This window comes from Phytophthora cinnamomi (assembly GCF_018691715.1).
Source record: "Phytophthora cinnamomi strain GKB4 chromosome Unknown Contig6, whole genome shotgun sequence".
Classification (NCBI taxonomy): domain Eukaryota; phylum Oomycota; class Peronosporomycetes; order Peronosporales; family Peronosporaceae; genus Phytophthora; species Phytophthora cinnamomi.
The window spans coordinates 210,033-234,844 of NW_027150939.1; the positions used below are offsets into that span (position 1 = coordinate 210,033).

The 24,812-nt window shown below is 55.5% G+C and overlaps 8 protein-coding genes across 8 annotated transcripts; 3 read left to right on the forward strand and 5 right to left on the reverse strand.

The window, feature by feature from the left end:
* Positions 1-121: 121 nt before the first annotated feature.
* IUM83_07326 (Eukaryotic/viral aspartic protease, active site) lies at positions 122-2,509 on the reverse strand (the record flags this gene model as incomplete). Its single annotated transcript, XM_067931612.1, has 1 exon — positions 122-2,509. One exon carries the CDS (start codon positions 2,507-2,509, stop codon positions 122-124), a length of 2,388 nt encoding a protein of 795 aa, XP_067798949.1.
* A 1,584-nt stretch (positions 2,510-4,093) lies between these two features.
* Positions 4,094-4,836, reverse strand: IUM83_07327 (Retrovirus Polyprotein; the record flags this gene model as incomplete). Its single annotated transcript, XM_067931613.1, has 2 exons — positions 4,094-4,539; positions 4,695-4,836. 2 exons carry the CDS (start codon positions 4,834-4,836, stop codon positions 4,094-4,096), a joined length of 588 nt encoding a protein of 195 aa, XP_067798950.1.
* Positions 4,837-6,727: 1,891 nt separating this feature from the next.
* Positions 6,728-9,667, forward strand: IUM83_07328 (uncharacterized protein; the record flags this gene model as incomplete). Its single annotated transcript, XM_067931614.1, has 1 exon — positions 6,728-9,667. The coding sequence occupies one exon, from the start codon at positions 6,728-6,730 to the stop codon at positions 9,665-9,667; it is 2,940 nt and encodes a 979-aa protein (XP_067798985.1).
* Positions 9,668-15,536: 5,869 nt separating this feature from the next.
* Positions 15,537-16,532, forward strand: IUM83_07329 (NADP-dependent oxidoreductase domain-containing protein 1; the record flags this gene model as incomplete). The annotated part of the gene is made up of 1 exon (XM_067931615.1): positions 15,537-16,532. One exon carries the CDS (start codon positions 15,537-15,539, stop codon positions 16,530-16,532), a length of 996 nt encoding a protein of 331 aa, XP_067798986.1.
* Positions 16,533-16,670: 138 nt separating this feature from the next.
* Positions 16,671-17,903, reverse strand: IUM83_07330 (inositol-tetrakisphosphate 1-kinase-like; the record flags this gene model as incomplete). The annotated part of the gene is made up of 3 exons (XM_067931616.1): positions 16,671-17,090; positions 17,162-17,241; positions 17,339-17,903. 3 exons carry the CDS (start codon positions 17,901-17,903, stop codon positions 16,671-16,673), a joined length of 1,065 nt encoding a protein of 354 aa, XP_067799127.1.
* A 275-nt stretch (positions 17,904-18,178) lies between these two features.
* Positions 18,179-19,774, reverse strand: IUM83_07331 (RIB72 protein; the record flags this gene model as incomplete). The annotated part of the gene is made up of 1 exon (XM_067931617.1): positions 18,179-19,774. The coding sequence occupies one exon, from the start codon at positions 19,772-19,774 to the stop codon at positions 18,179-18,181; it is 1,596 nt and encodes a 531-aa protein (XP_067799140.1).
* A 238-nt stretch (positions 19,775-20,012) lies between these two features.
* IUM83_07332 (Tetratricopeptide repeat) lies at positions 20,013-23,405 on the reverse strand (the record flags this gene model as incomplete). Its single annotated transcript, XM_067931618.1, has 7 exons — positions 20,013-20,151; positions 20,228-20,286; positions 20,367-20,513; positions 20,590-20,702; positions 20,774-20,792; positions 21,969-23,129; positions 23,238-23,405. The coding sequence occupies 7 exons, from the start codon at positions 23,403-23,405 to the stop codon at positions 20,013-20,015; spliced, it is 1,806 nt and encodes a 601-aa protein (XP_067799128.1).
* A 591-nt stretch (positions 23,406-23,996) lies between these two features.
* On the forward strand, positions 23,997-24,611 carry IUM83_07333 (uncharacterized protein; the record flags this gene model as incomplete). The annotated part of the gene is made up of 3 exons (XM_067931619.1): positions 23,997-24,275; positions 24,353-24,499; positions 24,579-24,611. The coding sequence occupies 3 exons, from the start codon at positions 23,997-23,999 to the stop codon at positions 24,609-24,611; spliced, it is 459 nt and encodes a 152-aa protein (XP_067799212.1).
* Positions 24,612-24,812: the final 201 nt, after the last annotated feature.

Sequence of the window (24,812 nt, forward strand, 5' to 3'; positions counted from 1 at the left end):
CGTGTATTACCTTGTAGATCTGGTCGCTTGCTAACTTGATCTACCGATGTCTTGTTCACAAATGCATAGATGCAATACCTAGAACGCTCGGCTCGTACCGGATTCCAACCCGGCGAGCGTCCTAGTTTAACATCTTATCGGCTTTCTCTGGTAGCATCCCCGCGTGCTTGGTCGGGTTGTACCACTGGCGGATCCAGTTGTAGAACTCCTCCATTGGGCACTTGCCCATGTCGTGGAGCTCCCCGCACCCGCGGCACACGAAGAGGCAGTGATCTGCCGGGTGGCCTCTCTTGCCGCACTTCTGGCAAGTCAAGCGCCTCCAGCATCCAAGCTCCGTGTGCCTCCGGGATCCGCAGTGCGAGCAGCGACTGTGATCGGATCCGTCGGCATGGACTCTGGATCTGTGGTCACGAGGCACTTGATCTGCTGAGCGGCGTTCCAGTTGGCCCCGATCTAGGGTGTTCGACACATTCTCGGCTTGTGGGGGTTGTTCACCGCCCGCAGCCATGTAGATCCGGCGGTAATCGTCCCCGTCCGAATCAGATCCGTCTGAACTTGAGTCGGATCCGGAGTCGGGGGCCTGGATCTGGACCGCTCGCACATGTTTCGCTGGGACTGCCGGTGCGGGCGTCACTGAGGCCTTCTGCCGGTACTTGCTGGATCCAAATGCAGACTTCTTCATCCGGTTCTTCGCTCGATCCAGCGCGCGCAGGACTTCTTCGAGCTCGTCCGCATCTGGAAGTCGTAGCAGCGTCAGCCGATCGGCCAGATCCTGATCTCCCAAGGTTTCAATGAAGTGATCCACATGTTCGCGCTTCTCTTTGGGTCCACCGTCCTTGATCTTGAGTCTTGCACGTAGTCCAGCGACATTCAGCCGGTGCAGGTACTCCAGCGCAGACTCATCAGATCGCTTGCGAGCATGGTAATACTGGCGGGCTACCGAGATCCCGAACCCACAGTACTGGATCTGGAAGCTGCGGAGCAGCTCCGACCACTTGTTGCGTGTGGATCGGGGTAGTTGCCGGTACCAGTTCCTCGCTGATCCAGACAACAGATCCGCGAAGGTCAAGCACTTTTCTCCGTCGGATGCTTGATCGCGTAGGAACGCCGACTTCACCTTGCCAACCCACGCTCTCGCGCGATCTTCGTCCTGGTCTTTACCAGAGAACTCCTTGAGATCAGATATCGCCGAGATCCGGACGCGTTGGATCATGGTGGATCCGGTGGATCCGGCTGTGGTTGTGGCGACAGCGGCGCGGCTCGGTGTCGGGAAGTCGAGCTCGTCGGGATCGTACTCCCAATGAGAGTGATCTGGATCCGGCGACTCGGTGGACTCCATGTCGACGTCCTGTGATCCAGGGTTCTGGATCGCTTGGGGTGTCGGCGTCTGTTGCTCCCTCAGGAAGCGGCTCATCGCGGCTTGGAAGTAGGACTCCAGCCTGCCAGTCGATTCGTCGGAGCCGGATCCGGTCGCCGTGGTGGCTCGATCTGTCTGCTTAGTCGTCTGCTTCCTGGATCCAGATCGGGGGTGATCTGGGCGCTGGGCCTTGGCTCGAGCTTGGAGCATTGATGCGCCAGACGGTCCGAGCGACATACGTCGTGGTTCCGATGAAGTGTTGGATCCAGCTTCCGCGGCAGACACGAAGGGCGATGACGTCCGGCAGCTTGTCGAGTCGGCCTTGGTGGATGCTGATCCGGGATCTGGGACCATCGGCAACGATGTCGCCGGGATCTCACCCACCAAGACCCTCAGCTTGTCGAAGAGACCGTGAGTCGAGGCTTGAATCTGGTCCAGATCCAGATCGGAGAGATCGTTCGGATCAAACTGTCCCGCCACAAGTCCGGTCTCCTTCAGCAGATGCATCAGGTTCTTCGCCGCGACCAGCTTGCTGTCCGCCGTCGCGGGAGCTGCGATGGGGCCTTGAAGGTGTCCGATCTGCTTCAGATCCAGGATCCGCATCACTGGATCTTGGACGATGGAGTCACGCAGCTCTGCACGGCGGAACGCGAACTCCAGAGCGGCTTCCGACCATCCCGATCCGGGATCCTTGGGGTCTTCTTCGTCCAGATCCGGGGCCTTCATCCTCCTCCGCGCCGCCGATGTCTTCGGCTGGTCTTGATCCAGCGGCTTGGGCAGTGGAGGAGTGTAGGGAAGTTGCTCACGTTTGAGCTTAACCGGTGAATCAGCAAATGTATACCGATTTGTGCCAGCCTTGGTTTGTTTTGTTGGTGGATCTAGACTCACGTCTAGATCCACCGGGGTCCCCGAAGGGACCTGGGGAGGAGGTTGAGGTTTGTCTTCCAGATCCGGATCCGGATCTGCCTCTCTTCCGTCGACAGAGGTCCTCCCAGCACTCTGTCGATCCGTGGGTCTTGCTTCATTCAGCGGCGTCGTCGTCGATCCCAACTCCGATGACGCCTGGTCCCCTTGTTCCATCTTCACTTGAACTTCTTCTTGGGACTCACGGTGAAATCCCGAGTCACCAGAAGATCCGGGCACGCGCACCATTGTGGTGTAGCGGGATCAGCAAAATCTGCGAGATTGCTAGATCCAACTTCCCAACAGTGCCCGGACACCGACTAACGGAGGGGGTACTCCGATGATCCGTGATCAGTGCTGAACTCCTCACCTTGTGTACCCGTCGGTAGGGCTGGATCTTGCTCCTCTGGTAACTTCTGAAGAGTCCAAGTGTTGAAGTAGGAACGTCTTGGCGAGACGCGGGGATCCGGTGGAGCAGCGCGGAAATCTTCACTCTGCTCGCGGTTCTTGGTCCAGATCAAGTGATTCCCGACTTGGATCTGGCGGCCTGGATCTGGATCCGGCCGAGTGGTTGCCTTGTGGTGTGTTGTAGGCCCTTGTTGCGACTTGGTAGGTCGCCCTTTGTCGTACTTGCCGCTTCCTATAGCAGGATCAGGGTAGTTGAGAATCACGGATCACCCGGCCAAGTAGTTAACTCCGGGTGATCTGGGATCTGCATTTGTAGGGAGTTCACTAGGAAGGTTGATCTGGCCAATATATTATCCAGATTATTCAACCGACACTAGATCTGCTACCCAGTACCTTGCTGTTTCTTGGTGGGCCAATGTCGATCCCGATTCCAGGCGAAGGCGAAGGCACTTGCGTTGTCCAAGGCAAATTTGAGTCTGATTTATGGTTATGTCCAATCCTATCCCAAAATCCTATCACCCAATCCGAAGTATCTTCCCATCTGTACCTGCCGGCTCTACGGACCACCTCTACCTTCACTGCATCGTCACTTGTTCCCTCCGTTGAGCTGTAGTCGCCAGATCACCCACTGAGTCCCAGATCCACCAGATCCCCAGATCCGCCAGATCCGGATCCGCCTGATTCTCAGATCCAGATCCGCTGATCTCCGAAGTGCCTTGATCTGGGTCGGTCTGCGTTGATCTGGGGTCCCTGTGCTGTTGCGACCTCCTTTCCTCACTTTCCTTGTCTTAGCCGTCTACCAGAGGCTTGGATCCGCCCTGGCGTACGGGATCCGGATCCAGATCCACATGGGTACATGTGATCTGGATCCACCTCTCCCAAATCCGCTTGATCCACGCTGATCCTCGCTGATCTTGAGTCCTTCGGTCGTCGCATACTCCTTTCTCCACTTCACTCGCCATTGCCACCTCTCAGACGCCCAGATCCGCATGGGTGCATGTGGTCTGGATCTGGATCCACATGGGTACATGTGATCCGGATCCCACCGTCCCTGATCTGGGTTAACTTGTCTTGATCTGGGGTCCTTCGGCTGGCGTAAGCTCCATCCACCGCTTAGCGTATCCTAGTCATCCCTCAGAAGCTCAGATCCGCCTGGGTACAGGTGACCCGGGTTTGGATCCACATGGGTACATGTGATCTGGATCCAACCACTTCCGATAGTGCGGATCTGGCCCTCTGCCGTATGTAGACGTCTTCTGTGTCATCTTGTAGTATTTCCAGTAGTCTCCCTTTGACGCCACACACATCTCATCTGATAGCCTCGATCCACCCGCATCACCAGATCCCCTCGATCTGGCTTCTCGGGTGTCACTTCCGCGGTATAGTGACTCCGTCAGGGTCCATCTTTTTGCCGATTGCTCCCAATCACCCCTTTCCCGGAATTCGCTTCTCCACATAACTTCTGTGCGTAGGTTCGCCTCGCTGCTGCCTACGAAGACGAAGCCTCACCACCACCTCTGGATTCGACCTCTTCACCATGTACCGGTCCTTCAACAACCGCCTCAAGTTCCCGAACGTCTGGTCTTCACGACTCACGAAGGAGTCCTCCACCGTGTCGAACCATTGCAGCGCCTCACCCTCGAAGCTCGCCACCATTTCGAAGAACACCTCATGCTCGCACCACTCGGTGTGCAGGATCGCGGCCTGGCGGCGAAGCTCGTTCTTCACCGCCTTCAACCACGCCTTCACCGTGAGCTTGAGCTCGTCAAGCCCCTTGAACTTCGGCAGTCTCGACTTCTTCTCCCGCTCCCGATCGCGGTAAATCTCCGTCAGTGTTGGTGGTGCCGCTGTTGCCGCAGGTGCTGGCGGACCTGGAGGAGCCGGCAGAGCTGTTCCCGTTCCCGCTCGCGCTGCCGTGCTACCTCCAGTCGCTGCTGCCGCCAGACCCGTCGCCTTCGACGCGCCTTGCCACCGCCACCTCCATTACGTCCATCCGTACTACCAGCGTTGTCCCCAGTTCCCGTACCGGAGTCCGCCACGCTCACCATGACGACACCGCCGTCGTCGTCATCATCGCCGCCGCCGTCTCCAGTCCTCGGCGTGCGTCCAGTCGAGACCCGGACGTTCGCCGACGTTGCCACAAGGTCCCCGTCCGTTCCACTAATCAGCGTCGCGGCAGGCGCAAGCTGCACTCACTTCGCTGCCTCGCGAGCCGCTTCCGATGCCACCGCCTCGGCCTGCGCAGCACGTCGACCAGTTCGTTCGTCCCTCGAAACACTTGACGCCCTCTGCTGCGTCATCTTCCCTTAGCTTAGTTGGTTATAATCTTCTGTAATACAAACCAAACCCATTTTAACTCTGTCAGTGTCTGTACCGTTCTGTAACCCATACTTATCCGTTAGGCCCTCTGTTGCCCATGTACGCCGTCCCCTCTGCTGGACGATCGCACAAACTTCACCATGTGCGCCGCCCCCACAGCTGGGCGGTCACATGAACTGCACCCTGCGCGCCGCCCCCACTGCTGGACGGTCACACAAACTTCTGTTCTTGCCCGCTGTAGCTTAGCTCGCGACCTGACTCAGTACACAGGCTCGCCCAGAAAGCCACTGCTATGACAACCATGCCGGTATGGCTTACCACTATGGTGAACAAGTGCATAGATCCAACTCGGAGGGGAAGGTAAGTACATGAGCAGGAGCCAGAACCGTTGCATCGCCAACGCAGACGTCGGGGGGGGGGGGGCGGCAACTGATGTCAACCGCACCAGGGACCAGCTTAGGGAGAGAACATTGCTAGGCAGCCGGCAATCTGTGGGCCTGCCCTCGCGCCTTCTGTAAGCCAGAATGTAAATGAAAGGTTGAATGAGGACCCTTCCTGTGTAGACACACCCATCGGGTCCACTCCAGGCCCAGCCCTCCACGACCAAGAGGACATCAATAGTCCCCTCGCGCCCTCGTGGTCGCTAACCACGCTCCCAGCCACCCTGTGACACACTAAGTACGTCATCGCTCGTCCTCTAAACTACTCAGCACTGCCTTGCAATAACCCGCACTCCTCGCCGACCCCCTTGGTCGCAGTGCGAAACGATAAGAACCTCTTCTGTTGTTGGGTAGTGCCACCCCCTGCCGTAGAACACTACGCGTAGTATTTAGCTGCTTTATCTGGACTACTCCCGTCCAAATTGCAACTGAGAGATGTGAGGCCAGCCGCACACACAGCGCTCTCCTAGCTAGTCCCCGCCGCCTATACCTACTGTCTACGTACAGTCTGCGTCGCCTCGCCTGGCAATTGTACTCACCACTGTCCTTCGCCCTCCACGTCTGCTCTCCTTGCGATCTTCGATCTTGTCAACGTCAACCGACTCTTCGTAGCTTCAATACTTCCGGTGACCGCAGCTTCTCCCACCACGACCTTGCCTTCACTCGTCAGCAACCTTGGTGCTGTGATCAACACCATCGTCCGTCAAGTCAATTGTCACTGGCACGCGACTGCCTAGTGACGTCGCGTGCTCTTGGCGCTTAAAAAGCACGTGATGTCGGCACCAGCACCCCAAAAACCGAAACTTGGAGCCAGTCGTTGCCTCCTATGGCTCCAAGTCTTGCTGTTTCTGATCGGTCAGAGATACGCCCCTTTGGTTGAGCGCTTTAATTTTTTCGATGCAGCCCATAAACGTTTGAACGTCGCGCTGAAATGGTCTGGAAACGTGATGCCAGCCCACTCGCGATTCGGTCATTCACATAGTCTTTCTTGTTGTCTGACCTGGCTTCGTCAAAGATTCGGCGAACCTCCTCCCAGAATGTGTCACCAGTCTGATTGGTGCCAACGCTGGCATCCCCCGAGACAAGGAGCCAGCTTTGGCATAAAGCCTTGTCCTCAGTTGGCTTGTAGTTCGCTCCGCGTTTGCCAGACATGAGCGAATTGTGATGCTCGATAAAGCCAACTGGATCGGTTTCACTTGAGTGACTCCCACCTCACCTTAGTGACGATCAGATTTGGCGGGGCCCCGCCCAATTCGCTGCCTCGGCCATTCTCAGCAGCGGCGGCGGGGGAGGGAGCATCATGAGCTGGCTGCGCTCCAAGCTGCGGCAGGTGGCGGCGCGGGCGTCGGACGCGCTGGCGCAGGCGGCGGACATGGTGGCGCCCACGCTGTACGAGTCGCGCGTGGACGAGTTCCACCACCGCTGGACGACGGTGGCTCGCTTCCTCGAGTCGGTTTTGTCGCGCGACCTGGAGCCGGCGGAGCAGCGGCGGCTGCTGCTCGAGAGCCACACGCGCGACTCGCTGCTCAAGCTGGTGCTGCTCATCTACGAGGAGGAGAACAACTCGGACCGCTGGGAGATGGTCATGGCGCGCCCCAAGGCGGCGGCCGAGGACGCCGAGCCGCGCGCGCGCGCCCGCTCCCGCGCGCAGTCGCAGGCGCCGCCGTCCCCGCCCCAGCAGCAGCAGGAGGAGCACGCGTCGCACGAGTGCCTCGAGTACCTGCTGGAGAAGCAGATCATCCCGCACCTGTGCGAGGTCGGACGCCGCGACCAGCCGTGCGGCATCATGTCGCTCGCCATGCAGTTCGTGGGCGCGCTGCTCAGCCGCGTGAGCTACCCCATCCTGCCCACGAGGGAGGTGCACGTGTCCGTGGTGGCGCTCATCCAGGCCGCGGCCCGCAAGGAGGTGGAGGACCCCACGGTGCGCAAGTACCTCATCAACCTGCTCAACATCCTCTGGAAGAAACTGCGCGGAGACCCCGTGCAGACCGAGTTCTTCTTCCTGCACGCCGACCGACTCATGATCCGCACGACTGACATGGCCCCGAAGACGGACGGCGCCAAGGGCGGCAGCCGACTGCGCTCGGCGAGCGACGACCCGTTCCTGCATCTCCACAACCACCACACGCAGAGCGAGGTGCCAGAGCTCATCCTCTTCACGGGACTCCTGCCGCACATGTACGCGGTGGGCAAGATCGGCGAAAAGTGTCGCGAGGCGCTCGTAATCGCTGCGGCGGTGCACGACAAGGCGCTGTGTCGCTTCGTGCTGCAGCTCACGCCGTTCTGCCACTACGCGGTCAACGGAGTGATCTCAGCCTTTGACGCTCTGCCTAAGACGTTGGCGTCGACAGCCAAGACACAGGTTGCAGCTGTTAGTTCAGCGGATCCAGACGGAAATATGGAGCTGGAGTTGAGTTTCCTCGCTGTGCGGTTGCGCTTCTGCTGCACGCTGGCTATGGTGGCGCGGTACGAGCTGGAAGAGGTGGACGAAGTCACGGGCGAACTACAACATCACTCAATTGCCGACGAACTGCTGGACCAGTTCCGCACTCGTTTCCTGGAAGGACCGCTTCTCGAAGGCCTCCTGCACACGTCCGAAGCTGCGGCTTGTGCTGCCACACTCTACGCGCGAATCATTCTGGAGGAACTTACGGCTTGCGGTCGCGACACTCGTGCGAATCCGCTGCTTTTCGTTTATTTACAATTTCTCCTCGAGCGCGCTCCGGCGTCTGCAAAATTAGTGAAACCGGCTGAAGAAGAGGACCTGTCCGCATCGGCTGAATCTGAAACACAAGCGAACGATCCGTCTGTAGCTCACCAGCTACCATCGGAGTTGCTGCGTCACATGGATTCTCTCTCAAGCTCCTTGTGCATCGCTACCATTGACCTATTTACTAGTGTACTGGAGCTTCAAGACGATTACGCGGACAGTGTTCTTCTTGGTTCAGTTAATAAACCCGAAAGTGCCGCTGAAAGCGGAAGTGAGGCGAGTCCGAGGAGAAGACCCACGACGTCGTCGATTCTAAGCCCGAGCGCCCAAGGCAATGGCGCGATCTGGTTCGCCTCTCGATTCCCCGACTCCTCGGTGGCCTCTAACGTTCATCTGTGGAAAATTCGTGCTTTTGCTGGACCCGAGGATGTTACAGAGGAGATCCCGGCAGCCGATGACCAAGAAGATCAAGTTTTGTCGCTCCTTTCGTACATCGCGGACGCTGAATATGCTGCATGTCAGCGTGGCCCCGACGAACTGGATGACTCCGATGACGATGATGCTGACTACCAAGAAGAAGCCGCGGTATCTACGACAGTAGCGACGGCGTCGGAAGAGACCGGAAGCCCATCTGCTCCTGCTGCTACCACTACTGCAGGACCAACTTCTCCCTCAAGGGGATCTTCCAGCCGAACCGCTGCTACGCGTAACGCCATGAAGCCCCTGCGTGAGGTGTATCTTAGCATCAGCTTGCCTTCTTTTTCCCCAGCCGAGCCCGCAGGCCTTCGACAGAGAACTCAGTCGCAGTTCTTACAACGACTGACCGTTGGAAGCGAAGAGGGGAGTTTGCCGCTCTTCCTACGGATTGTTCTGAGCCGCGTGGAGAGGCTGCTGGAGAACTCGTTCCAAGAAAATCTAGCGCTGTCGGGCATGATTTATGCTCTCGCACAAAAGTCGCGGTGTTCGTCAGTGGTGTTTGACCTAGACGAAGCTCTACCGGCAGGTCAGAGCCTGCGCAGTATTCTTGAGGAGGTATACGCTGACGCTCTTCGTCGCCTAAACCGCTTGCCTAACGGCGCCACACAGCTGCAAGAGCTGCGAAAGAAACTTGTGGACGAAGACAACGATGCAGCATTAAACGACCACGAGGCGGAGACACGGCTGTTGTGCGGCTACGTGGTGCTGGACGAAATACTGAAGGAGCTCTGCTCCCATCTCTTTGCACGCGAGCGTGTTAAGACTCTGCCTCTCAAGCCGGAGGGTTATTACTTGGAGCCGAAGCGTGCCACTGGAGCGTTGTCTCCCTCGTCGGCTATGCTGCGAGAGCGTGCGCTCTCCAGTGAGACGCTCTTCTCCGACGACGGCTCCCAGGTTGACGCAGCTTCGCCCCGGAAGCAAGGCAGTATCGGAAAGGAGTTTGAGGCGCTGCTAGCCGAGGCCCAATCTAGCATGGATGACCTGCTTGTTGGCCCCGGCGAGGAATCGACGGCGCCTGCGTTAGAAGCGGAGCTGGATACGCAGATTGTATAGAATCGGGCAGCCATCCTATAGTGTGAACTATGACCATCGGCCCTGGATGAAAACAAATAAAACGAGTTCGAGTGGAAGGTGGTGGGCCACCACCAGTGTGGCGAACGGTGTGTGTTGAAAGGCTGGATCACTGTCGTGGCGAGCAAACATACCTGGCAGTGATTAAAGTGAAGCGTCGCCCGCTATGCGCGCGACGAAGCGAGCGTGGCCTTCATCTGAGCTGCCACCGCTCTCGATCGATGATGACCGAAAGCCCCCGCGACCGTCGCGGTTGCCCGTGGACTTCGTTGGCCCCCGTGATTTACCGAAGGTTTATCCCCGACTGCAGACGCTAACACAGCTCACTCACCAGTACGTTCGTGGTTTGCATACCGGGGACTTCGTCGCCCGAAGTGAGAAGCGGTGGCAAAACTTCGAAGGGGTGGACGCACCAAATTCAGCGAGAGACCGGACCGTCAATACCGTCAAGCATTCCGCGGCGGTGGTGCTCCAGTGCGCATGGAGAAGACATGCAGCAATCGCATGGAGGGAACACTTGACCACGACTGTATGGCGGCGTCAACTTGAAATTGCGGCAAAAATTACACGGCACTCGTCCAGGCTGACAAGAGCGCTGGAAGCGATGACGAGCTCCCACCAGCCCCCCTTCCAGACTCTAGCTTCCGTGATGCCGATATGTGGATTTTATTTACACGCACCTGCCCAATTACTTTCGTGGTGGCTGGAATTTACGTGTGCCCAACTGCTTGCAAGGCGAGTATTGCGGCACCCTCCGACAGCCGTGAAAGCGGTGGAGATGTCCGTGAAATTGACTCGTAGAAAGTTGATCGCACTTTGGCGCTGTGTGGTACCGCTTGCAGTGTTGATGATTCAGCGTTGTATCCGAGTATTCCTTGCGAGACGAATAGTCGGGAAGCGGAGGCTGGATCGAGTTCAACTCGAATCTGCTTTACGGTTGCAAGGCTTCGTCCGGGTATACCACGCCCAGCACATAGCTAGAAGACTTCGTCGATGGTGCGCTGCAATTCGCATACAATGTCTATGGCGATGCCATCGAGCTCGTGAATGTTTACTGCAGCGGCGAATGATGTGGGCTGCAACCTGCGTCTGTGCTCCGCTGATTCTACAAGCAGCAAAGCAAGCAACCGTCAAGCTACGCATGCGCTCTGCACAAACAATCCAGAAACATTATCGTGGGTGTCGCGCCCGCGCGCAGTTCCGGGAATTAGTGAGTCGGCATGAAGAGCGAAAATGGCGACAGAACCCCAGCAAAGGCTTTGACTTTTTCGACCAGAAACGCTACGATCAAGCGGCGTTATACCTGGAAAACTGCTTCAGACAAGGAGTTTTTGCGGAAATAACACTACCAACGGCCGAAACTTTGCTGATAGAGCAATGTGCACTAAAAATCATGGCCCATCGAAAGCTCGTTAGTGGGTCAAGAATGTCCTTCAGTTTTAGCACAGCACCTACAAAGCTCGGGTCTGATTGGATTCTTAACCGAGATGACGCTTGTGACGATGACGATGCAAGCAGGGATGTCAAGCAACTTGCTGGTCAGCTTCAGTTCTGGCAGGCATACGCTATTAGCCATTTTAGGGTTTTTGAAGCGGCGGGAAATGTATTCAATCTTACTCAAGCATGTATTGGCTGGGAAAGCTATCTACAAGCGGACACAGTGGCGAGGTCATGGGCGGCATTTGAAGTTGCTGCTACTTCTTTGAACAAGTTACGGCTTCGATCCCAATTTGAACTTGTTCGGTGCTTGTTTTGGGCTGGCAAACGCAATGAAAAGGAAAAGGCGTTGAATTTGTCGCTCAATCTACTGCAAGAGATAAGCGCCCGCCCGCAAGATTTACGTCAACTAACGAATATCTCGCCATCCGATCTCGTCGAGCTCAAAGTCCAGTTGCTCATGTTGAGTAGTATGATATACTTCGAACAGGGACTTCTTGCTGAAAGCTGCAGCCAACTGGAGAAAATTTTGGACACACCAATGCAACTCACATTTACTGACGTGGAAGTTCGCTTTACTCTTGCCTTGATTTTATTGAAGCGCTACGAGGAGAGTTTTGAAGAGCATGAAATCAGCAAGAAGGATGATCCTGAAACCAATACATTTCTGAGAACGACAACACAGTTACTAAAGCAATGCTACCGGCAGATAGAACTGTGGCCATCGGTTGGCTTTTACCATGGATTTCTAAAGAAGAGCGATGCAAAGCGTTTGCTATCAAATGGGCAGGTTGGCTCCTTTCTTCTCCATCAGTCGCTTGACGCTGGTGCGATTGATAAGGCACGAACACACAGTAAATCACTATTTACTGAGAAGGCATTATTGCAAGTGAAGCTGTCGGATCGTCCACTTCGAATCGAATCCATGCGCATCGAATTCACTGACACTGGGGTCTACAAGCCGCGCAACATGCCTCTTCACCTTGGTCACTTCAGCTTGCATGGACTAGTAGCAAATCTTCCTCCCGAGGCAGGTGTGCAGATGGAGTTGGGAATGCGAAAACCGTTATATTGTGTATCTCTTATGAGGAAGCTGGAACGTGTCCAATCCGAGTTATTAGAAGATAAAACTGCTAGCCGGTCAATGCTACTAGACTGGAGTGAATGGGAACGAAAGCTTCAGGAAATAGCGGCAATACGTTTTCCCGATTCAGATAGATGGTGGAAACGACGAAATGAAGCATGGAGCACCGTGTGCTTCGAGGTTGCCAAGGAGTTAGAACACAGCGAAGCGTGGGTGTTTGCCGAATTTGCTGCCCGCGAAGCGTTGTTGCACTCCAAAGACCGTTCTCATCGAGCGAATATAAATTTTCTTGGCGGTCGAGTCACGATGAACATGCAAAAGCGAAACGAAAGTGCGTTATTCATGCAGCAATCCCGTCTTGAAAAGCCACGGGGGCGCCCTCACTTTACCGACAATCTAGCAGCGGTGCAAAAAGGATTGTCGGCTAACGTATCCATATCGAAGCAGGAGCCGTTTTCAAGTCGCCTCGAACGTGCCCAGAAACTTGAGCGTTTGTGTCTGAAGGCGTGGCGGTACGATAGTCTATCTGCAAAGCTTCGTGGGGATCCTTTTCGAGAAGCCCTGCTCCTTCAACGCATCGCTGACGAATCGTACGCTGATTGCGGTGATACTTTTTTCCTACGGAGCCTATTGAAAGCTCATATCTGCGCTTACGTTACCAATGATTCGTGGCATGATAGCCTTCACCTGAAGTGTGCCTGGGCCTGCGTTACAAACCTTTATCACCGCTTCCACAAGCATCCTGATTCCTGGCCAACGCTTCTGCACAAGCTAACTACCCATCTAGGAGAAAAAGTGCGATCGCAAAGAACTGGCACCAACAAGCGTACATTTAACGTGAAACTGTTGCTACTCTCATGGCACCATATGCCGTTCTTGGTATGCTTTGAGATGGCAGAAGTGTTGTATCGCTACAAAAGTCATAGCTTGTCGACTCTAATCGACGCGTACGAAAGTCTGCAAGGTCGTTTACGCGGATCACAATCTCAATCATTAGTATACGCGGCATATGACGAACTCATTTTGCTGCGTCTATCGTTTTTGCACGCGGCTAAAGTATCCCATTCCGAGCACTCGTGGCGCCATCTCGATACTGCAGTTTCCACTATGAACGAAATACTAGAGCAGCGGCGGGTTCGTATGCGGATACACACATCCGAAGCTAACGTGAAGCAAGCGAAGAGAATCAAATGGCCGTGCTTCATTCGACTTCCATTCTATTTCAGCGATGCAGAAGTGGATTTCATGCGTGGATTTTTCGTACAACTTCAAGAGGATATGATGCGGATTCCCGTTGAACGCAGGGGTAGTTGGCAAGATTACCACCCATTGCACGAGGAGCTGATGGAACTCGTAATGAGGTCTGTACCGCCTGGTGAAGTCTCTGGTAGGGGCGGCCGAATGCTCAATAGTGTGCGGTATCGTACCGAGAACGTAAGGGGACTCCGAATCTTTGTCGGGGCTACTCAAGACGTGGTTATCTCGAATATGCTCATCAGTCAACCATTTGTAGCGATTCGACTCGAGGGTAGAACGACACCAACTCGAACACCACCAACGTGGACGAATTTATCTCCTAGCTGGGCAGAAGACATTGAGGTCCCGGTCTCTTCGGCGAGGGCAATCGTTACCATCAGTGTGATGAACCGCACGCGAAAAAACTCTCGATGGCAAGACGCAGATACAATAGGATATATTTCGATAGCAATGCACGATCTGCTTGCAGCTCATGAAGGTATCACAGAAGGAAAATATTACGAGCTCACGTTATTGAAAACGCGGAGTCAACTGCCAAGTGATGGAAGAGAAGAGAATCATGACAAAGTAGCCCGAATATTCTTGAGTTTTCAAGTGATAATAAAGCCTCAACCCCTGCTACCACCATCAGCCAAGAGAACCGCGACATGGGCCACTCGAAGTGGGAACTGGGATATACAGGATGTCCGAGAGCATTTGCACGGAGACTTGAAGATCTTCGTTTCAAGCCGCTGGATTTGGAGCCGATTTGCAAATATGTTCATGCAAGATGGTGATCTTTTTATCGCGAAGTGGTTTTTCATTAAGGCTGCGCGTTTGACGCCTGAGCTGCAGCGACGCACAAGCAAGATTGGTATTCGACTTAATACAACAGATTCATTGGCAATTGCCAGAGATCTGGTAGGGCTGAGCTGGTGCTATCGAGCAAACCAAAATGATGTGCGATGGGGAGAGCAAGCTGCCCCCCTTCTCGCGCAAGCAGAATCCATTTTGGTACGGAAATCGGCTCATTATAAGCATGAATATTGCTCGCTGTCAGACCGTGCTACACTTGAAAAACAGCAAGTTATTGTTCGCGAATTGCTTGCCGATGCTCGTAGCACAGAACGACGAGTTGGGTCACTTGAGGAAGCCTTATCCAAAAAGACCCCAGCTACATCAGAATGGATTAAAATTACAGATCGAAGACCCAGCGGTAGCATTTCAACTCGCTACTTTAACCAAGACACGGGCGAAACTTTCCAGTCAAAATGGCGAGTTGAGCCCTTAGAGTACGAAGACGGAGAAGCGGTGATGATTGACAAGCAGAAGCAACTGCCTCGCCGCATTATTGTCATGAACAGTGATATGAAAGCTCGAGTAGTTTTTCACCGGCAAGAGATGCTTCGGCTGCACGCAGACGATCCATTCGAATGGCTAGCGGTGTATAACGACCACAAGAAGGAATTTCAGTTCTTCAGTCCGCATTTGTCTGAAGCATATTCGTCTCCTCACGCGAGCGAATATCCTGTTCAACCACCCACCTATACTATGCTCGCGGATGAGTTCTTGCTTTATCATGTTCTTCTCGTCCAAGATGTCTATCGAAAGTATCACTGGAAACGGCAGCGTCAACGCCGGCTTCGCGGTGTTTTAATGTCTGTATGCTTGGCTGCTTGTGAGCTGGTAGCAGCTCGAAAGCGTATCGTTCGTCGGAGTTTAAATTGCATTCGTGTTATAGTTGAAAAAGCTGAATGCTTGCGAGTCGCTGACTTGCTGACAAGCGACCCATTTGTGGTGCTTACTTTGACAAACTCTACTGGAAACGTGGTGGACTCCGGCAAAACCAGCGTGAAATACAACTCACTCAATCCGAAGTGGAACGAAGAATTTCACTTTCGTTACAGCTTCACAGAGCAAGAAGCGAAGCGGATAACGGCTTTTTCGCTGGATGGAGGTCCAGGTTATTCACGTGAAGCTGTACTAACACTTCAGGTATTTGATTACGATGTTGCGTTAATGCACAATAGTGGGGATATTGGTGACGAAAACAGTGCTCAAGACATTGATAGCCCAGGCAGAAACTTCCATTTCATGAAGCAAACTGATTCCGATGACTTCCTGGGCATGGTTACGATCCCTATCCAGCCGTTCGTGCACGGCAAGCGTATGACTGCAGACTTACCTCTGCTGGACGAAAAGGAAGATAACAACTCCCCGCGAACGCGAGGCTCCTTGACGGTCACACTGCAGTGGACGCATTGTGCTGACGAGGACGATAAGGTTAACGAAACGAAGCTCTGGGCCATCGGAAGTGGTGGAGGCAGAGCGCTCATTGTCAAGAAGAGCAAAGATCGACCTGAGCTACCGGATGAAGCGGCGCGAGAAGTTGAGCTACTTCACCAGCAGATGGAGCACGTGATGGAACTTCTGCTAACCATGGCGACTGAAGTACTAGAACCAATGTATCGCCTCCAGAAACGCATGGGAATCGCACAGACTAGGGGCAAGACTGCAGAAGAAGCAATAATGCTTAAGCAACGCTTGGACGCGTTGCTACACTCGCAGTTGTTGCCGCAGCTGCAAGCTATTCGGGATTTGATAGCTAGACGGATTGACGGCCAACTCCCTCTTGTACTGAAGAAGTTGTTCGGACCGATTGAAGAATATCTCAGCAGCTTTGACCAGAGCTCCCGACGTGAACTGCGGTCGTTGATGGAGAAATGTCTAGATGAACTGAATTCGACGATGTATTCACTCAAGAAAACCCCTGTGAAAAACATAGCTTCCATCGACGCAATGACTATGGCGCTGGATCAACATGATCAACTGAATGTCTGGAATGACCAAGTTCGACAAATGCTTGACACTTTCTTCGTCGGGGAGAAGGCTCGGTGGCATTTCTCGCTTGAGGAGCGCGTGAACGCCGTATACTGGAAACTAGCAGAGGGGAGTGACACTGCTTCTCGTAGTCGCCGTGAAGAGGAAAAAACAAAAACAGTAGAAAGACCAGCTACCGCTGCTGCTGTTGCAAAACGCAAGGACCGCATTGAAAGGGCTAAGCAGGAGAAGGCATGGTATGAGTTATAGCTTGAACGAAAGCAACTTCAGGGTCCCCGGCGTGCTCAACGTTTTATTTAGTGCTTGCTGCTCAAAAACGGGTTGTTCGGTCTACTTCGAAGTACATAGCAAACATGGATATGGTGCGCTAGCGGAGTACAGATCACCTTACTGGCGGCCGCACAGCTTCTTTACGTGCTTCCTGAGGATGGCGCTCAAGTCATCCAGCTCTCTGTAGGACGGGAAGTAGTTGACGTCAATAACATAGAGGTCCTGCGAGCCGTCGTCCGCCACAATGACGTCGAAGCCAAACAGCGTCAGCTTGAGTTCGTCGCGAAGCCGCTCGCCGATCGCGCGCACGGCTGTAAAAATCTCTTCCTGAGTCCACCCGTTGGCAGCCTCGTCCTGCGAAGTGGCGTCGGCGTGAGGGTGGAAATCCTTGCTGGTGGGGTAGTTCTCCTGCGTGTTGAAGAGCACGCGCTGCGCAGTCCCCGCCACGAGATTCGGCAGCGAGCGCCGCTCGGCCACGTTGATGATGTCGCCCAGCACGTAGCCTTTGAAGAGGCGGCTCGAGTGGTTGACGAACTCCTGCAGGCACGAACACAAAGCGTAAGCACCACCGTCTACGTAGCAACCTCTTCACTTCAGCCACGTCCCACCTGGTACAGCGCGGGGTACTCGACGTAGTGTAGGTCTTCGCGCTTGGTGACGACGCTCATTATGTGCGAGCGGTCCGTGGCTGCAAGAGACAGCAGCAACAACAACAGCAGCAGCGTCAGCCCCCCACCCAGTCTACGCGCACCCTCTCCTCTTCTGCGTCCACCGCCGCAACGCACCGCAGGCCTCGACGGACTTGCAGATGAGCGGCAGCCTCGTGCGCCCGGCGTCCAGCTCCGCCAGCAGCGCCTGGAACTGCTGCGGGCTCTCCACCACGCGGAAGCTGGGCACCTTGAAGCGCTGCACGCCGCCGCGCCCTCGCTCCGCCTCCTGCTGCAGCGCGCGCAGCATCCTGCAGGCCGCGTGGCGGTCCGTGAGCAGCCGCACGCTGTCGATGGGGTCCACCACGCGCAGCGACGGGTGGCGGCGCGCGACCAGCTGCACGAGCCGCACGCGGTCGGCGGCGGCGCCGTCCCCCAGCTGCGCGAACACCATGTCGTGCGCCAGCTTGTGCAGCAGCGCGTCCAGCGGCCCGTAGCGCGCGGCGAGGCGCTCGGCCGCCGCCTGCAGCTCGGCGTCCGTCGCGGAGCCGCCCGCGGGCGTGGCGGCCTCGAGGTCGATCAGCACGAAGCGCACGCCGTCCGCCTCCTCGTCCAGCACCTCCTGCAGCCGCGCGATCTTCTTGGCCGGGAAGATGACGCCCACCACGAGGGGCCTCGAGGACGCCGCTGAAGACGACGCCATGAAGCTCTGATGCAGATCGTTTGTTTCTGAGGGATTTCTGCTTCTGTTGAGTATTAATACTGGTATTCGTGCATAAAACACAAACGAGTCGCTTTCTGGTACTGGTCTCCGGTAAATCACTAGTTCTGGCGAATAAAACGCAATACTAATGAATTGCACCTGCATCTTATTGAATCGAGCATGAGACAGAGCAGAGCAGGGCAGGGCAACTTCAACATGCTATTGTTGCGGCGATCGTGCAGAATAGGCTATACTACTACTGTAGCTGCGCGGCCTTAGGAGGCCAGGAACTTCTTCGTGTACTCGTCGGCGTCGAGCAGCTGGAAGCGGTGCGAGCTGAAGACGAGCTCGGCGCCCACCACAAAGTGCTCGAGGATGTAGCGCACGCCCTCGGGGCTCTTGTACGCGCCGCGCTCGAGGAACTTGCCGTTCACAATGCCCGAGTTGCGCAGCTCCGGCTCGTAGATGGCCATGGTGTCGTCCGTGAGGAAGTACGTGACGATGAAGCGCCGCTGCTGCTGCTCCTTGCGGCTCGAGATGAGGCGCGCCCGGAAGCGCAGCAGCATGCGGTCGAACTCGGCCATTTTCTTGAAGTCCTTGCGCGGCGGCTTGGGGCACAGCGAGTGGCACGAGCCCAGCGAGTCCTCCTCTGTGCCGTACCCGTTGTACGGAGCCGGCTCGGGCTTGGGAAACACGGGCTTCTCCACCTTCGTGGGCATCGCGGGCTCCAGCACGCGACCCCAGGCCATTTGGAAGTAGTCGCGCGTGTACTTGTCGGCGTCCACCAGCCGCATGTCACGTCCAAACACATTCAGCACTGCGCCCACATACAAGTCGGTTTCGCAATAGTAGCTGTCGGCGCTCGTGGGCTCTTCGACGCCGCGGTCTTGCTCGTCCGTCAAGTTCCGATACCAGTCCTTGAGAAGCCGTGCGCGGCGTAGCAGCAGCGGGAACGGGTCGCGCCCGTTGTTGGGGCGCGAGACCTCCTTGAATTCCATCGTGTCATCCTCCAGGAAGTAGTCGAGCGTGTAGGACATGAGGTCTCCGTAGAGCTGGTCACGCACATCGTACTCGCAGTGGAAGCACAGCACCTTGCGGTTGTTAGCCAGGAACTTGCGCTTCTTCTCCGACTGCAAGCGAGAGCGGATCGGGTTGCCCAGCGACGCCTCCATGTACGTCTTGAGCGGATACCGCTGCTTGCCGTAGAAGTGTTCGTGGTCGCCGCCGCACATGCGCGTGATCTGGTCGCGTGTGAGCGTGTACTCGTCCTTGGGCAATGGGAGTGGTGGGCCAACGTCCTCGCCCCTCTGCGCGTAGTACTCTCTTGTGAACTCGTCGCAGTCGTATAGCTTGAAGTTTCTCCCGAAGACATGCAAGTCGAAACCCAGATGGAGATCAGCAGGAGAGTAGAACTCGCCGTCAGGACGCCGTAGCTTGCACCTCTTGAGGAAAGTGCCTTGTGGGATACCGCTGTTCGGTACTCGAGGCTCGATGATCTCGAAGGTTTCGTCGTGCAGGTAGAGCAAGATCATGTTCTTGCGCAATCGCACAACTTCGAGGTTACTTTCGTCGACGCTTTCCACGTAGAAAGTGTGGAATCGCAGCACCTTCTGGACGTTTTGGGGCGCAAACTTGCTCTCCTCTGGGTGCTCGCTCGCCATCTTGCCGATATCGCTGGCCGTAGTCTCAAAGCGTTCTGGGTTGCGCAGGTCCAGGCGCGTCGTCAACGGGTTCATCTGATTCAACGTGCTGTCCAAACGCAAAGTTTTCTGGACCAGCTTAAAGCGCTGCGGCTTGAGGTGCGATCGTAGCCGCGGCTCATAGTTGGTCGCTCCGAGCAGCGTGTTCTTGGGCGTCGTGGTAGAAGCCATCCTCGTGGCTTGCTTTCTTCCGCTGGAGAACCTGGCGCTGTGAGCTCGGGCATACAACTTCCCGCCCTCGACACTATTCATAGTCGAGAGCACGCAGCGATAAATAAACCGCATTGCGTGAGCATAAATAGCAGTATTTGAAGTGCTGCGCGTCCTGCAAGCAGCAAAAATAACCGGCGAGTCTGTAAAACAAGACAAACAAAAAATTCATGCCCGCTTCAGAAAGTATGCATTTATCTTAGTTGCCGAGATAAATTCGGCACAAGTCTCGGAAGTAGCAGCGAAGGATGCGCTGCTCGGCGTCTTTCACAACTGGCGCAGGATTGGAGCTGTTCAGCTCCGGAGACTGAATCAGACTGGTGAGCAGCGTTACGTGTCTGGTGGAAAGAGCATAAAGCAAATTAATTTGGGGTCATACATAAGCGCAAGAAACACGACCCGTTGCGCGCCAACCTTTCATTGAGGTACTTTGGACTCGAATGTAGATCCACCAGCAACTCCAGGAATGGTAACTGCAGTGCACACAGCAATGAGGATCAGTACAAGCGTTCAAGCTCAGCATTGAAGAGCAAGTATCGGAATAAGTACTCACCTCCCAAAAATATTGGAAGAAGGCGTCATCGTGAGACTCAGGGCCCAAGCGTAAAATTCGGAGGCCATACTTGAACTCTTCAGGCATGAAGCACTGGTAAAGTACAGCAGCTGCTACATGTGCACCCACTTTTACGAGGCATTGGCTCTGTAGTAGTCGTGCATGGGAAAACGTAAGCAAAAACAGAATAGCAGAGTCATGAACCCGGAAGTGAACAACGTACCAATCGGACAAGCGAGCTTTGGTCGATGATATCCACCACAGATACCATGTCAGAGAAAAAATTGGTCGCTAATGACGCTGCCACCAGGTAACCTTTAAGTGCTGATCGCGGATCTGCAAAATTGGAAGTGATCGTTAGTCCAGTCCATGTGCACGAAGCTGCAAGTTCAAGTAGTGAGTCCTACCAGAAGCTGAAGCCAATCGCTGTTTTGAAAGCGGATTCAGCAGCAAATCAGCCTTAGCGCAATGCCATCTAGGTTCACGCCCACAGCGGCAAGCCAAGCTTTCAAGAGCTCTAGCGTGTAATCCCACCAAATCGGTCTGGAAGTTTTTTAGGAATGGCACTGTGGCAAATTGCGCGTCTGCACCTTCAGTATTTCCGGTCTCGCCGGATCCAGATTCAAATGCCGCTGATACTGTCTTTGGTAAATCAGACGCAAATGCCTCTAAAAACGCAAGATCTCCGTACGGTGTAAGATCGAACGACACTCGATAGTCACAGGCATTGCGCATATAGGCGCGGTGCAGCAGTCCTGCCGAAACACACACTAGCGTTTCCACGATCCACAAAGGAAGATCCATAAACACCTTCTTTGACTTATCTTCAATTTGTCGCTCGTCGCCACCATTATCACCTGGGTCTGCACGAATCGCGCTCATCAATTCCCGCCACTTTAACAATATGGTCGCCACCAGTTTATTGTTTTTCGTAATTGAGAACTCAGACTTCTCAGCACTTGGTGTTAGCGAGGTATCTCCCCCACCACTTGAGTTCTTGGCACTCACTGTTGAGACTGGAGATGCTGATAGAGACGACAAATATTGCGTCAGCACTCCACAAGCTAGCACAAGCTCAAGCTCGCAACGCAACAGCGGTGAAATTGCTGCTACCGTTTTACATTGCGACAGCATGTCCCAGCAATTGTTAGAAGAACAAAACATGATCAGATTTCTCGAAAGAACATCCACAATGGCGTTGTCATTGGCAACCTCCTCCGCATCCTCGACTTTCAGAGCAGGCATATTCACCAACTCCTTTTGAAGCGCACCAACAAAACCGTCCTTCTCTTTTGAGCTCGCGGACTCGAATAGGCTGCCCACGTTCGCTGCCAAACGAAAGCGCTCTCTTTGCTTTGCCACCGCATTACGAAGATGCCCTTCGACAGCCACCAAACTCTCCAAGCTCTCTGCAAAAGGAATTACAAGCACATCTTTGGTCTGGAGGTCACCACACCGCCGAAGAAGCTCTGACACACCCGCAAAGTCTGAAATGCAGGGGAAGTGACGCAGTATCTGTACCACAAAGTGTTTTATCCTTGACTTCGAGTCGTTCGGGGCATTTCCATATGCAAACCCACTTAGTGCCAAGATGAAGCGTACCAGCACGACAAAGCGTTTCTTGGCTTCGCCATCGTCACTTGCTTCGCGAGCAACCGAATGGAAAATCTCGTCTTGAAGTTGCCGGATGCACACGGAGACGCAGGTCTCCAAAGAGGTGGCCTCCTCTTGATCACCTTCAAGAAGAAGCACATTGACAGCGTTTTCCACCACAATACGCTTGTAGAAAAACCGAACGGTAGGAGCTGCAACGTGTGGGTCGTCCTCCATCAAGTTGTTGCTACTGGACCGCAACAGGCGAAGGGCCTGCTGCTCCAGCGCTGCTCGATACCCCTGTGGTAGCCGCATCAGATCGGACGCGACGATATCATTCTCTAAAAGTTGAATCACCTTGTCCCAGTCTCGACCCTCCCACGCCATCTCAATCTGCATTTTCGGGGTCTTGAGCACGGCTGGGCTCTCATTCACGGATTGCACCTCAAGCACAGCTTCGCACGCCGCGAGGTACCCCTCCAGATTCGCTCGATCATCCGCAGGTAGCTTTACGTTGCCTCCTTCCTCCATACTTTCGTCTCCATTCTCCCCGTCCTCCACCAGCTCGGAGGCTCGACTAAAGCAGCTGTAGGCCTTTTCAAAGCCGTTGAAGCTGAAGAAGTACACTCCCAGGTCGAAGTACGTCTCCACTTGGGTCTGCGGCGACAGCTTCTGCTTCTCGTCGTTCATGAGGATGGCTTGGATGTTCTGCGCGATCTGCAGGTGGCTGGCCATGAGATCGCCCAGCGCCATCTGATACGTGGACGAGACCTCCTCGCCCTCGCCGCGCGAGCTGCACGTCAGGTAGCCGCTCTGCGACTGGTTCACGAGCGCGCGCAGCGTCCAGCGGTTGTGCAGCACGTGGGCCACGTAGGGCTGGATCTCCACGTCCCGCGTGAACTCACCCCGCGGCTGCTCAGCGAAGTCCACGATGCCGTCCAGCAGCAGCCGCTGGAAGTGCAGGGGCAGCGCAGCCTCGATGGCTGCGAGCGGCAGCTGCATCTGCAGCGCCACCTGGGCCGCCACCAGCAGCAGCGCGCTGTAGCGCTTGTTGCGCACGTTGCCCTCGTCCGCCACGAGTTGCGCCTGGTCCAGGAACTCGCGCACCAGCTCGATGGCCGACGTGGCGCTGTGCACGTCGCGCTTGCGCTGCCGGCGGAGCGTCGCCAGCTGGAGCGACAGGGAGCACAAGCACACAGACAAACAAACAGCGAGCGAGTGAGTGAGCGGCAACTCCCAGGGAGGGGGCGAGGGACACACACAGCCATAGCCACGTACGTGCTTCTGCAGCGCCTCCGGGTGCAGCAGGAACTCGAACCAGGCGTAGGACGGCGCGGCCGGCGGGATGTCCACCACGGGCTGCTGGAACAACGAGCGGTACACGCCGTCGTCCTCCTCCTGCGGCGCCGGCGTGCCGGGACGCGGCGACCCGGGCATGAGCGGCATTGCGCTGGGTCTGTTTTACCTAACGGAAATTCCCGATTAATACCCTCTACCCAAATAGTACCCTCTCAGAGTAACCCGGTAGTAACCCTACAGTAACTCACGTACCCTACTACCCTGCAGTCATCTTGTTACACCTCACTTCACTATAGAACGTAGCCCCAGCCATTCACTAGCCTGCTTGCACACGTTCGCAGCACCCCAACACCGCCACTGACAGCAACACTGTCATTAACTCAGTCTCTGCTGCTGGGTTTGCAGACAGCTACCTGGACTGGCACGTTGCGAAGCACGACGTGTATGGTGAGCAATTCTGTAGAAGCTGGGAAGCCGCTGACGAGGACCACCAGGATATGGACGACTTTAGCCTGGACGAGCTGCACGACGCTCTTGATGATGCTGCACTGATCGACGAGTAAGCTAAGGTAGCGATGAAACCTTTTGGTAATACAGAGTAACCTTTCGAGATTTTGTGAGGGGTACTATTAAATAGTGCCCCGGGTATTATTCCGTAATTTCCGTTACTGTAAGTATTGAGTGAACAATTAGTGGACCCTCATGTGGCCTCTGATTGGCCGAAAATCAGGTTTCGGCATGCTAGTCACTCGAGCAGATGCTGCGGCTGGTGACGGCGGCGCGGAGCCGCCCGGGGCCGTCCGCGCTGCGGGTGCCGTGGCGCCTGGTGTCTGCTGCCTGGAGGAGAGTCGGTGGCCCTTGCTCCAGCGCCGCTGCGAGCCGCCCCGCCCCTTCTCCTCGGACGCGAGAGCGCGCGACGGACAGCGGAAGACTCTGGCTGTAGAGGACGCCGCGGCGTGGCAGGCGGCGGTGAAGCCCTCGCTCTTGACGTTCCTCCAGCTGAAGAAGCACCTGATGGTGCCGGTCACGAGGCCTGGCCCAGAGCAGCGTGGGGGTATCCGCTGGGCAAACACGCCGCGTGGCTGCGGAAGCAGTGGAGGGAGGGAGGACACAGGATCGACCCGACGCAGAAGAAGGAGCTGGACGGGATGCCGTTCGCCTGGGATCGGACTCAATACAAGTGGGACCACTTCCTTCTGCCAGCACTGCGCAGGTTCTACGACCTGAATGGACATACAGACGTAGGTGATAAGTTCCGCATTCCGCAGGGGAGTCTCGAATGGCCTGAGCACTTGCGAGGTTACTATTTGGGCTGCAAAGTCGGGAATATCCGCACCGGACACGACTTCGTGAAGCAGGTGGAAGCGGATAAGGACGAGCTGGAACGACTGAAGTTTTGCCACGACTCAACATTGTCTGATCGCGACTGGCGCGAGAAAATCATGCCCGCACTGAGGGTGTTTCGTGAGGAGTTTGGTCACTGCAACGTGAGGAGCACGTTTACAGTTCCATCGTCTCCCCCGTGGCCAGAAGCACTTTGGGGAATGCGTTGGG